At 40.6% G+C, this 11,794-nt stretch overlaps 6 protein-coding genes across 6 annotated transcripts; 5 read left to right on the top strand and 1 right to left on the bottom strand. All coding sequences in view use genetic code 12, as the record gives it.

Annotated features, from left to right (window-relative positions):
* Positions 1-733: 733 nt before the first annotated feature.
* Positions 734-3,520, top strand: CANMA_003843 (uncharacterized protein; the record flags this gene model as incomplete). Its single annotated transcript, XM_051816057.1, has 1 exon — positions 734-3,520. The coding sequence occupies one exon, from the start codon at positions 734-736 to the stop codon at positions 3,518-3,520; it is 2,787 nt and encodes a 928-aa protein (XP_051670470.1).
* Positions 3,521-4,057: 537 nt separating this feature from the next.
* On the top strand, positions 4,058-4,837 carry CANMA_003842 (SDR family NAD(P)-dependent oxidoreductase; the record flags this gene model as incomplete). The annotated part of the gene is made up of 1 exon (XM_051816056.1): positions 4,058-4,837. One exon carries the CDS (start codon positions 4,058-4,060, stop codon positions 4,835-4,837), a length of 780 nt encoding a protein of 259 aa, XP_051670469.1.
* Positions 4,838-5,447: 610 nt separating this feature from the next.
* Positions 5,448-6,227, top strand: CANMA_003841 (SDR family NAD(P)-dependent oxidoreductase; the record flags this gene model as incomplete). The annotated part of the gene is made up of 1 exon (XM_051816055.1): positions 5,448-6,227. The coding sequence occupies one exon, from the start codon at positions 5,448-5,450 to the stop codon at positions 6,225-6,227; it is 780 nt and encodes a 259-aa protein (XP_051670468.1).
* A 22-nt stretch (positions 6,228-6,249) lies between these two features.
* SKI8 (SKI complex subunit WD repeat protein) lies at positions 6,250-7,437 on the bottom strand (the record flags this gene model as incomplete). The annotated part of the gene is made up of 1 exon (XM_051816054.1): positions 6,250-7,437. The coding sequence occupies one exon, from the start codon at positions 7,435-7,437 to the stop codon at positions 6,250-6,252; it is 1,188 nt and encodes a 395-aa protein (XP_051670467.1).
* A 188-nt stretch (positions 7,438-7,625) lies between these two features.
* Positions 7,626-9,803, top strand: NUP82 (linker nucleoporin; the record flags this gene model as incomplete). Its single annotated transcript, XM_051816053.1, has 1 exon — positions 7,626-9,803. One exon carries the CDS (start codon positions 7,626-7,628, stop codon positions 9,801-9,803), a length of 2,178 nt encoding a protein of 725 aa, XP_051670466.1.
* A 197-nt stretch (positions 9,804-10,000) lies between these two features.
* On the top strand, positions 10,001-11,008 carry SNF4 (AMP-activated serine/threonine-protein kinase regulatory subunit; the record flags this gene model as incomplete). The annotated part of the gene is made up of 1 exon (XM_051816052.1): positions 10,001-11,008. One exon carries the CDS (start codon positions 10,001-10,003, stop codon positions 11,006-11,008), a length of 1,008 nt encoding a protein of 335 aa, XP_051670465.1.
* Between the last annotated feature and the right edge of the window lie 786 nt (positions 11,009-11,794).

Here is an 11,794-nt window from a genome sequence, read left to right as displayed (position 1 = left end):
TTGGAGTAAAAATCTGTTTGTAAGGAAATCTTATTGATAAAGATATCTTGTTGGGGGCAAGAGAGTGTGTGTAGAAGGTGTCTGCAATATTGGCTTCTCCTGACAAAACGTCTTCAGTGCTATTTGTTCATAAGTTCTGTTTTCATTCTGCTCTGTTCTGTTCTGCTCTGTTCTGTCCTGTCCTGTTCTGTTCTTATCAAAAGGTTATTACTTGGTATACTATTTTTACCTTTGCTTTGTTATCTCTGTCTATTTGACTGGCTATCTGTTTGTCTGTCTGTCTGTCTCTTCTGTTAATTTTACGAAATTCACCAGAGACAAAGACACAAGAAGAAATTTTTACTTTTTGAAATTCATTCCCATCAAACAGAAAATTTCATTTCAATTTTTCTTTTAAAAGAAAGGAGGTTAAACGAGGTACACATTCCCTAACAAACAAGCAATAAATAGTTTCAACCTTCTTGCTCTTCTTTAGTACTTTGTGACAGGGAGGGGGCAAAGCTATCACCATACAAAAAAGATCGAAAAGAAAGTAAACTTAACACACTCATTAATTCACTCATTCACTCACACAAGGTTTTTTCCTATTGTTTTAAATTTTTAATTTTTTTAATTTTTAATTTTTTTTCTTTCCCTTCGTATCCTAATCATCCGACACTCGTTTAACAACTACAGTTACAGCTACAACTACACCAGCTACAACAGCAAACAGCACTAGAGCATAGGCATGACTATGTCTTCTAACCATCTAAGTATACCCCAAAGTCCCACAACTGCATCTACACCTGCATCTACTGCTGCATCTACACCTTTCAATCCAAGAACCCATAGACACAAACGATCGCAAGCAATACTGGGCGACTTTGATGGGCTAGGACTATTTAATATACCACCCCCTCCTCCAGTGTCATCACCTGGTGGTCCATCTGCAGTAGCATCAGGAACAACAGCACAGTCAATACCTACACATTCATCGTACTATAGTCATCGGTCAGCCTTGTCCAATAGCAATGTCTTTGGCAGTCCTGCAATTAACAATAATACCAACAACAGCAATAGTAACAGCAGAACCATCTCAGCATCAGCACCAAAGGAAAGAGTCGTGGGATTCGCCGATACACCTCGAACTAAAACAGATGAAGAATACGAATTAGATCGGTATTTCCATTTTAATAATAAAGACGATTTTGCCAACCCAATCGATGGTGAGTTTGCATTTCCTAAAAGTGAATCTGACCATAGCAACGAGGATACATTGCTCAACTATAGTACATCACCTACATCTCATGGAGTAACTTATACTACGAACTTCAGAAAAAGCTTAAGCTCGCCAATACAATTATCTAATAAATTATCTCATTCGTCATTACGACAACAAGGTACTCCACATTTACTGCAATCGCCAAAGCATCTTACGTATCAACTGCTGCAACAACAACAACAACAACAACAACAACAACAACTGGATGTACCCGATGCCATGATTGATTTGGATTACATCCTAACCGCAAACTTACATATTGGACTGCATGTGCATGACGACACCATATTCAGTACTGATGAATTCTTGGGTTCACCAGCAATTGCTGAAGAAGAGGATACAACAGTAGCAGAAGATAGAACCATATTACCGTCACCAGCTTTGAAGAATCATGACGACATTGAAGAACAAGATTTGCAAGAACTACAATTGGATGAAGAAGCAGATGCTGAACCTTTAGCACAACCTTCTAATAATTTCTATTCCCTGACTAATTCGTCTTCATCCAGTTTTAATTCGGTTCCACCAACGCAACCACAGCCATCGTCAGCTTCTTCTTCAGTACCGGCACAACCGCCAACACCTTCGTTTTCAACGCCGACACGACAAAGATCAGGAGCTAAAGCCCATCGATATCAAATATTCTATGATCAATCAAACCGTATCTCAAATGCCATGAGAGGATCGGCTGAAAGTATCGATCGAACAAATACAAATACCCCGCCGTTATCGGCATGGTCGGGTCTAGCTCCACAATCTCCAGCAGCTACTGCAACAACTAGTGGTATTGCGTCTCAATCAGTACAAGCAACAACGATAACAACGCCCATCCAATTGCAACAACAGCCCGCACTGTGCAAAACAAGATATCTTAATCATTATTCATCTTTACCTACTCTAAAGAGCAAACGATCTTTTTCTTCAATAAGATATAATGAATTGAAGAAAGTTTCGTCGCCCACTAGAGAATATTACCGATTGCAGGCATCATTATCGCCTTCAAAATATAATGCCAATGCACCTAATACCACGTTACATTTGGGAAATAGCATTAACAATAGCAATAATAACAGCAATAGTAGTAATAGCATCAACAACAGCAATAGTAATAATAGCATCAACAACAGCAATAGTAATAATAGCATCAACAACAACAATACTAGTGCCCCCCTCGACTTAGCATCCACATTGCATCCACCTGTACCACAATGCTCAACTCCATCTACATTAGCGACCCAGTCAACTGCAGAATCCGTGTCAACTGCAATAAGCAACAAACGAGGAGACCCTTCAACCAGTCCCATTAGCGTCAATTCGGAAATATCGTCAATGGCCATCAATGAAGGCAAACCAATAACATCTCAGAATGCCGAAGTGGTGGAACCCGACGTTAAGCCGGCAATTGTCATAACCACAAAGGATTTGGAACCGTCACTGTCTATGCCAGATTCGGCATCAACAATCTCACCCCATTTGTTTCCCATTCCTCAACTGGGGCATAGTAATGATAATCTGATTCTGCTTCAGAGTGAATCTACAATACTGAACAAACTGTCACCACGTATCGCCACCGCAACTGCAACTGCATCCGCCGCAGATTTAGATACGACCTCGTTGGGGCAAGTAGAAGAGACAGCTTCGAATAAGCAGTTGAACAAAAATCATCCTCATATTGTTTTAGCTCCACCACCACCATCCGATGTACCCACTGTTCAATCGCTGCCCATATCATCATCATCGTCTCCGACATCGCTGACATTCAAACAGTCGGGCTCATCATCACCAGCAAGAAAACTGGATCAATCAGGTAAATTCAGTACCACCGCTAACAAGACTTATACTCGTCGACCTTTTTCGCTAGCAGAATCAAATTCCATTAAACAAACCCAAATTCCTAAACCGAAAACTAACTTGGATGCACCAATGAGCAAATACGACTATCACATGTACCCGCACTGCAAAGGCGAGTTGAACAAGCCGGTGAAACATGGTGATGGTAGTGATCGTGTATCAGATTTATCCAATGCATCGTCGTCGTTTTCATCTACTGGAGAAGGAGGCGCGGGAGTTGCATTGTCGATAAGTTTAACAAATGAGACGAAATTAAAAAGAGGACACGGTTCAGCTACTGCTGGCGGCACCACGGCTGCCACTAGAAGAAGAGGTCATATCAGATCAAAGAGTAATGTTGAAGATTCATTGTCGCTGGCCGGGATGAAACGCAGCTCAAGGTTTTTTGACTGGTTAAGAAAAAAATAAGATAAAAGAGAGTTCTTTTTATTCATTTTTGGACTTTTAAAGGGATCGTGTCTTAGTCTATTCTCCGTGTAGTTTCTAAATTGTGGTGACTATAATATATGTAAACGCGTTACCAAAGGTAGCTTCAGTAGTAGTCGTAGCATCGTTGTAAGGGGCAACATGCAAGAGGATTTTGTGGTTGGAGATGCTTTTGCAGATGAGTTGGTTGAATTGAGTGGGGTATAGAAAGTCAGACTAAGAAAGAAGAGGCTGTTTATGGTGGATGCAAAAAGGGGGGAGAAGTAATAGTGGTGGTCTTTGGTGGGGAAAATGATATCCTAGGATATTTGGTTTTTGTGTAAACTTCTCGAATATCGCATTTATTTTCCCGCTCTTTGGTTCCCCACGACAAATTTCATATTTTGCATAACCAAGCATATTTATGTTTGAGGGGCTAATACAGAGTTCATCATATATATATATATGTAAACCTCATCTGACGAAGATGGAAAGGGCCTTTTAAGTTTTATTTTTTTTCTTTCATATGAGTGAAAAATAATGGTACTGTTTCGACTTGATGGACAAGTGGCTATAGTCACTGGCGCCACACTGGGTATAGGACTTGCTTATGCTGAAGGACTAGCATCAGCTGGAATCAGACAATTGATCTTAACATATCGGGCCCAAGCGACACTTGAAGCTGCAGTAGAGAAGATAAAACAATTCAATCCCGATGTCGTTATTAGCTCAATCTACGTTGACTTTCTCAAGATGCCAGAAGACGAAATTACTGACTTGGTCTACAATGAATCATACCGCTTATCTACCACGGGCGCAATTGATATTTTGATCAACAATGCCGGGATTAACGAACGACACGCCGTAGAGCATTTCCCTCAGGACAAATTCGACAATGTAATCAAAGTCGACCTCAACATCCCCATGAAACTAACGCGTCGTATCGGTACGAGGATGCTTGAGTTGGGCACGCGTGGCAAGATTATAAACACATCATCAGTGCTAAGTTTCCAAAGTGGCGTTTATACTGCCGCGTACACAGTGGCTAAAGGCGGACTCAAGAATTTCACACAAGCGGTGGCTAATGAATGGAGTGCTCGTGGTGTGCGTGTCAATTGCTTGGCTCCGGGCTACGTGGCTACTAATTTGACTGATTCGATGTCTAAGGAGAATCGCGAGTTGGTTAGTCTGAGGATTCCTATGGGGCGGTGGGGCAATTGTGAAGAGTTTAGAGGGCCCATTGTGTTTTTGTGCAGTGAGGCGTCGAGCTATATGACGGGACTGACTATGGTTGTTGATGGTGGGTGGTTGGGACGGTGAGAATGAGAAGAAGTAGAAAAGATAGAGGTGGATGGGGGTTTGAAGCAACTTGTGTGGAGTAGTTTCCATCGGCTGTATAAGTGTAATAACAATTTCAAGTCTTTGATTGGAATGTAGCTATGTATTGTTAAACCAATAAACTTTGTGTTGTCAAATCTGATACCAACTCAACCGAATAGTCGATCCGAGATATGAATGTAATGGAATGTCTTGTTGTGTGATTGTCGTCGCTTTTGTTGACGCTTTAGTACTTCCCCTCCCCCACATAGGTAGACAGAAAAGTGGGGGATCCTTTTGATGTTCACTTCGATGCAAATCTGTATGCTTTGCAGACCATAGATTGGTTGCGGTTGGAGTGTTGTACTCACAGTCTTCTTCAATACACCTCGTCCATGAAGCGAAGTGGTCAAAGGGGTGCACGAAGGAAAGTGGTCCTTTTAGAATCAAAGAAAGCCTGGGTTCTGCAAAAGAAATTACGATAACTTTCTCTTACACAAAAGCGTGGGTGTTAAAAGGTCTGTGGTTTAAATACCACCCACATTCCCCCCAACAGTGCTTCGACCTCAAATTTGATATACTTTCTATCACAATTAAACAACTCCCAAAAGACATGTCTTTATTCTCATTAGAAGGTCAAGTTGCCGTAATTACAGGTGCGACTCTGGGTATTGGATTAGGTTATGCTGAAGGTCTTGCTTCCGCTGGGATCAAACAATTGATTTTAACATACAGGTCACAATCGACACTTGATGCTGCAATTGAAGAGATTAAAAAATTCAACTCAGAGGTAATCATAGATTCTATTCAAGTTGACTTTATCGAGGAAGAAGAAAAATCTATTGTGGATAAAATTTTCACTCAAGCGTATAAACTATCAACCACTGGCTCAGTTGATATATTAATCAATAATGCTGGTATTACTGAAAGAAACCCCTTTGAGTCCTTCCCACAACACAAATTTGATGCTGTAGTCAAGGTGGATCTCAACATTCCTATTAAATTGACCCAACGTTTTGGTGTCAAGATGCTTGAGTTGCAAACCAAGGGTAAGATTGTAGCTACGGCTTCTTTGCTCTCGTTTCAAGGAGGGTTTGCGTCGACGCCATATGCGGTTGCCAAGGGTGGCATCAAACAATTTACCCAAGCGGTTGCTAATGAGTGGAGCTCACGTGGGATTCGCGTCAACTGTATTGCTCCCGGTTACGTCAAGACAAAGTTGACCGATAGCATGGCTAAAGAGAGCAAGGAGTTGGTAGACAAGAGAATCCCCATGGGTAGATGGGCAGAGAGACTGGATTTCAGAGGACCAATTGTGTACTTGTGTAGTGACGCCTCGAGCTATGTTACTGGTCTGACATTAATTGTCGATGGTGGTTGGTTAGGCCGTTAAATCGATACAAAATCCTCCTTATCTATATACCGCCAGCTTCTCTATACCATCTAATACCTCTATCAAAACTGACAACGCAAATTCCTTCGTTGCTATCACCACCAGCGCCTCCTCTAACACCTTTGCTGATAAATTTGACACCACTGGCAACACTTTCATCCTGCTGATCATCGTTACTAGCGCCATCCAAGTCGGTAATGGAGATGTTTATCGTAGCTTCACGTTCACTAGTTTCCAAATTCCACACTCGTACACATTTATCAAACCCACAAGAAACCAAGTTTTTCCCTTCCTCGTCAAAATCAATACCCAAGATCCATCCTTGGTGGGCAAACCCACCAACCACGCTTTTAGCTGAATGTGATGGTGTTGCCAATGTGCCGACGTTTTCACCATATTGAACATCGTAGAGTGTGATTGACCCTGCTGCTTGGTTATCTCTTGCTACTGCTAGTAGTGTGCCGCCCGGTGAAAATGCAATAGCACGAGGTATCGAAGATGACGAGTTAAGTTTAGGGTTTCTGCTGACTACCAAGTCAGTAGACCGGAACGTGTAAACCACCTTCAAGTTTTGAAAATCGTACAACAAGACGTCTCCATTTATATACCCCACGGCGCATTTCTTATTGTCAGTTTGGTTGACAGCAAGTGAAATGGCAAAAGGTGACGACGATGTGGACGATGTGGACGAGTTCGAAGATGTTCCGTTTCGTAAATCGCCATACTTGGTAAATGCAGAGCTAACTTTATCTGCGTTTGCAGTAATCGACACTGTGTACACTTCGGTAACTCCATTCATCTTGTTTACTATAAAGTAATCCTGTTTTGATTCCGGGTCAACGTAGAACCCCGGTACCCAGCTCTTGCTCAATTTGAATACGCAATCTTCCAACGTGGTTAAATCGTCATTGATGAATTGCTTGAACTTGACCTGTCCATTGAAACATGCAAATGATAAAACCGTTACCTTGATCGTTGAACTCGGTATTTTATTCTCATACACTGCTAAATGATGGATCCCACTCTTGTCAATGAATACTGATTGTACAAACTCTTTTGGGTCATGCACTTCATCCTTTTTGTTGTCCCAAAATCTGGCGTACCCGTCACTGGATACTGAAATTGTGTACCTCGGCGTGATTTCCACCCCTAGGATATCTGAATTATGTGCCTGTGATGCACTGACAGTTGATATGTACTGTTTACCCATGGTTGGTGGTTTTCTCTCTTTGTAGTAGTTAGTAGTGTTAACAAATGTGTGTGTTATTTTTTTATTGTTTTTTTTTTCGCTCTTTAGCATTGAAGGGGAAGACAAAAATAAAAAAAAGAAAAAGGAGTGTTACCGTTCCACTACAGTCTACCATTGACTTAGCTTAGACATATACTTCACCAGACACCATGACCGACAAATTGATATCGCTGATTACAAAGCAGTTGATTTTTCAGCATAATTTCCCAATTGATTTCAATTTTACTAATGCACCAAAAACAAAGATAGACACTATATTACCACCAAGCATACCACATAACAAATTGATTTGCAGAAACAACTCCGAATTGTTCTTTGCCCTGGGAAACCTTGTTAGATGTTGTTCGATAAACCCAGTAACATCAAACTACAAGTTATTGAAAACACCCCATGCCGACTTTGAAGTTGTCTCGTTGGAAATAAATGAATCAGGCACGTTTTTGGCAATTGTTGGGGATCTGGTAGTTGATATTGTTTCGTTACCTCCAGTGTTGAACACCAAACAAAAGGCGGTCTATATTGAAGAGGCAAGCTACAGAATTAGCGATGTTGGCAAAGTCAGGAAAGTGCTTTGGCAATCGATTGTTGCAAACGATTCTATGGTGGTGATTTTAAATGAAAATTCAGAGGTTTTCGGTTTTGAATTGAAGAAGTCGGTGAAAATCCCAGCAATAAAGATTTCTTTTGATGAAAAGATCAACTCAGTCAGTTTTGGATCACGAAGCAAAATTAACGATGGGTTGAAGTTGTACGCGTCAACGGATGATAAAGTCGTTAGTGTCGATTTTTACAACGGTTCAACAAGAATTGCCGTGTCGGAATATGCTATCGATGTTGCGATTAGTGATTCGCAGAATACTATTGAAATAATCAAGGACAAGTTTCCCGGGCAGTCAAATCTACTCTCCCTGGCAGAGGCTCAATTGAAAGTGTATGAGTCCTTACGTGGCCAACTCCTGAATAACTTGCGAGAGGTTAGAGCTTTGTACACTGAAAATCCATATGAGTTGTTTACTGTTGAACTAAAGCTATCGACTCCTGACTATAAACCGCAAACAGTGGCACAAATAGGGGCAGATGACTTGGTGGCTTTTGGCGATAATGAACAGATTGCCTTGTTAGCAACAATCAAGAACGATACCATTTCATATTTTTCGAATATTATTGGATCTGGGCTAGTAAAGTATGCGGAGCCGGAACAACTAACCTATTCAAAGCCGAAAAGGGGGTTTGGGTTTGTCGACCCATTCGATGAGATTAATACTGAAAAGTTGTTTTGGCAACAAGACTTGAACTCGTTGGAGTTTTTACAATCGGAGAAACTACCCTTCAATGGTAAGGCATACTTGAGGAATTTAACCGGTTGTGATAGTAAATTTGTTGCAGTCGTTGACGGAAGCTTGGTTGTTGTTAATTGTGAATGGGTAAGTGAACTATTATCTGATTTGGACAATGACAGTGTTGACAGTGTAGAAAAGATTAACCCGACGTATAACCTCCTTTCGGCTGGAAAGGACCTTCAAGGGTTTGCAGTCATAACAAAGTTCGATCTGGAAGTGGGAGTCATTGTGCGCGACAATTTGGAAATTGTGACAACTAATGCCGACGACGTCGCCCCGAAAAAGGACGAAGAGAAAGAGCCATTGAAGATTGATGACAAGCCATTTGTGCCATCGCTTGCTATCTCGGCAGAACCATTTACTGAAATTGAGTCCAATCTCAAGACATTGGAAAAATCAGTTTCTTTGAAAAATGAGCCCAGTATGAAACTCGAACCAACGGTTGAAGTGCTTGAGAAGCTAAACAAAGATTCACTAGAAATTAACCAGGCCGTGTTTGGCTATTCTGTCTACGCCATTAAGTTGCAGTCGAGGACCCTTGCCCAATTGAAATCACTAAAACTACAAGTGGAAACTATAAAGAACCTAACCGATGATACACCATACAACAATGAAATAGACGACAGAATTAGCAAGATATTTCAAAAACAAGAAGATCTTGACTCAAGGATGAAGCACGTGCAATCAAAGATTAACGAACAAATGTATAAAATCCAAAATGTGCCTCTCTCAAAAGAAGAAAAAGAGTACTTTGAAGAGATTAATGCATGGAACCAAACCACAGTGGACTTGATTGATCAATTAAAGGTCTTTAGCGACGAAGTTGAAGAATTCAAGAATACTCAACCAGCAGAGGAGGATCAAGATGAGAAGGTTGTATTGGAAAATTTACAACTTCAAAACAGAGTCAAAAAGTTGCTTACGTGGTTGAAATTCCAGGGATCTGAGATACACGATTTGATGGAAAGGGTTAGCATTAAAACATAATGCTGGAGGTGGGGGGGAGGGGGGGAGGGGATAACGATAATGGACTAATGTATATCTGAAGTAAAACTTTGTAAATCTCGCACTTTTGTAGAAGAAACCCCTCCGACGAAAAAAGGGAAGCAAAGAAAAAAAGGAACATTTGTCCAACACAAATCGCCGAGATTAACCAACGCAAAGAGAGTCGCCCACCATTGAAGATGACGGACGTTGCACCTCCTTCAACCACGACTCCTAATGACTATATACTTAGTTTATCAAACGAACAGATAGATCACGATCAGAAAATCGGTATCAAAGCCATCCGATTGTTTTTACAAAGCAAAACATCATATGATGTATTGCCGGTGAGTTACAGGCTTATCGTATTAGATACGTCCTTGTTGGTTAAAAAGTCTTTGAATATCTTGCTACAGAACAACATTGTCTCAGCACCGTTGTGGAATAACAAAACGTCCCGATTTGCCGGTTTGTTAACTTCAAGTGACTTTATCAATGTCATTCAATATTATTTCCAGTACCCAGAGAAGTTTGAACTAGTCGATCAGTTGACATTGGATGGATTGAGAGATGTGGAAAAGGCTATTGGGGTTGATCAAATAGAAACTGCCTCGATACACCCTTTCAAGTCGTTGTATGAGGCGTGTGTAAAGATGTTGGAGTCGAAAGCAAGAAGAATTCCATTGTTGGACACAAATGAAAATGAAGCAAGGGACATAGTGGTGAGTGTGTTGACGCAGTATCGTATTTTGAAATTCGTTGCTTTGAATTGTAAAGAGACCAAGATGTTGTTAAAACAAATTCAACATACAGAGCTAAATAAGCCGAAGAAATTGAGTACTTGTACAATGGATACACCGGTCATTGAGGTGATTCATTTATTAACATCGCACTCAATATCCTCCATTCCAATAGTCAATGAGGAAGGAAAATTGATTAACGTGTACGAAACAGTTGACGTATTGGCCTTGGTCAAAGGTGGTATGTACACTGATCTCGATTTGTCGGTGGGTGAGGCGTTGTTGCGGAGATCAGAGGACTTTGAAGGTGTTCATACGTGTACTATCACTGATAGGTTGAGCACTATTATGGATACAATTCGGAAGTCGAGGTTGCATAGGTTGTTTGTTGTTGATGATGCAGGAAGGTTGGTTAACGTGATTACATTGAGCGATATCTTGAACTATATATTGTTTGGAGAAGATTAAATAAATGGGAAGGTAGGAGTAACTCTGTGGTTTTTGTGTCGTAGATTTCGAAAGGTGAAAGGAGTTGACCTGTAGTGGCAGCTTCATCCATCTAAGTGCTATTGATCACTACATACCTCATGTCTGTCCTGCTTATCGTTATATATCAGAGTGTTGACCTTTTTTTCTGTGGTAGTATACATTATCGCTGCAATCCTCTCCCAACACGGCCAATTGTTTCCTTAATTTTGGCGCAAATTGTGGCAAAAGTTTTAGCACTCAAAACTAATAAAATTGCTTCAGTCAAGAAAATGGAGTCATTTAAGAACTAACCATACCATCAATCCTACCTTTAGAGTGTTGTTTTCTAAAAAAATTTGTGTATGGAATTAGGCTTCATACCAATTTGGTTCTCTGTGAGTGTCGTAATTGAAATACGAGACGTCAATTAGTGCCACAAACGCCACCCAGCAGTTTTGTGAACATAATTTTAGACAAGCTAGCAAAGCTGGTGTTGCTTCTTGGTAGATCGGAGAAAGACCATCTTGCTATACTTGTTGCTAATGAAGCTAACAATTTCAGAGAGGCTGCTTCCTAGTAGTAAAGTCGACATAAATAGATTAACTACAATTATTCTAACGTAACACTGCCTTTACAACATTCATTACTACAGCCTATACTACCTTAAAGTGTGTCTACGCTTCTACTATGACTCCTTACTTTAAAATAAGTCTTTTCAGAATTAATGTCTACCCTTCTAACGATTTCTAGACCGCGTAAAAGTAACCATCAGCTTGTGATGTGGCT

The sequence above is a fragment of the Candida margitis genome (genome assembly GCF_024628925.1).
Source record: "Candida margitis strain CBS 14175 chromosome Unknown scaffold13, whole genome shotgun sequence".
Lineage (NCBI taxonomy): Eukaryota > Fungi > Ascomycota > Pichiomycetes > Serinales > Debaryomycetaceae > Lodderomyces > Lodderomyces margitis.
This window is presented reverse-complemented; position numbering and strand designations above follow the sequence as displayed.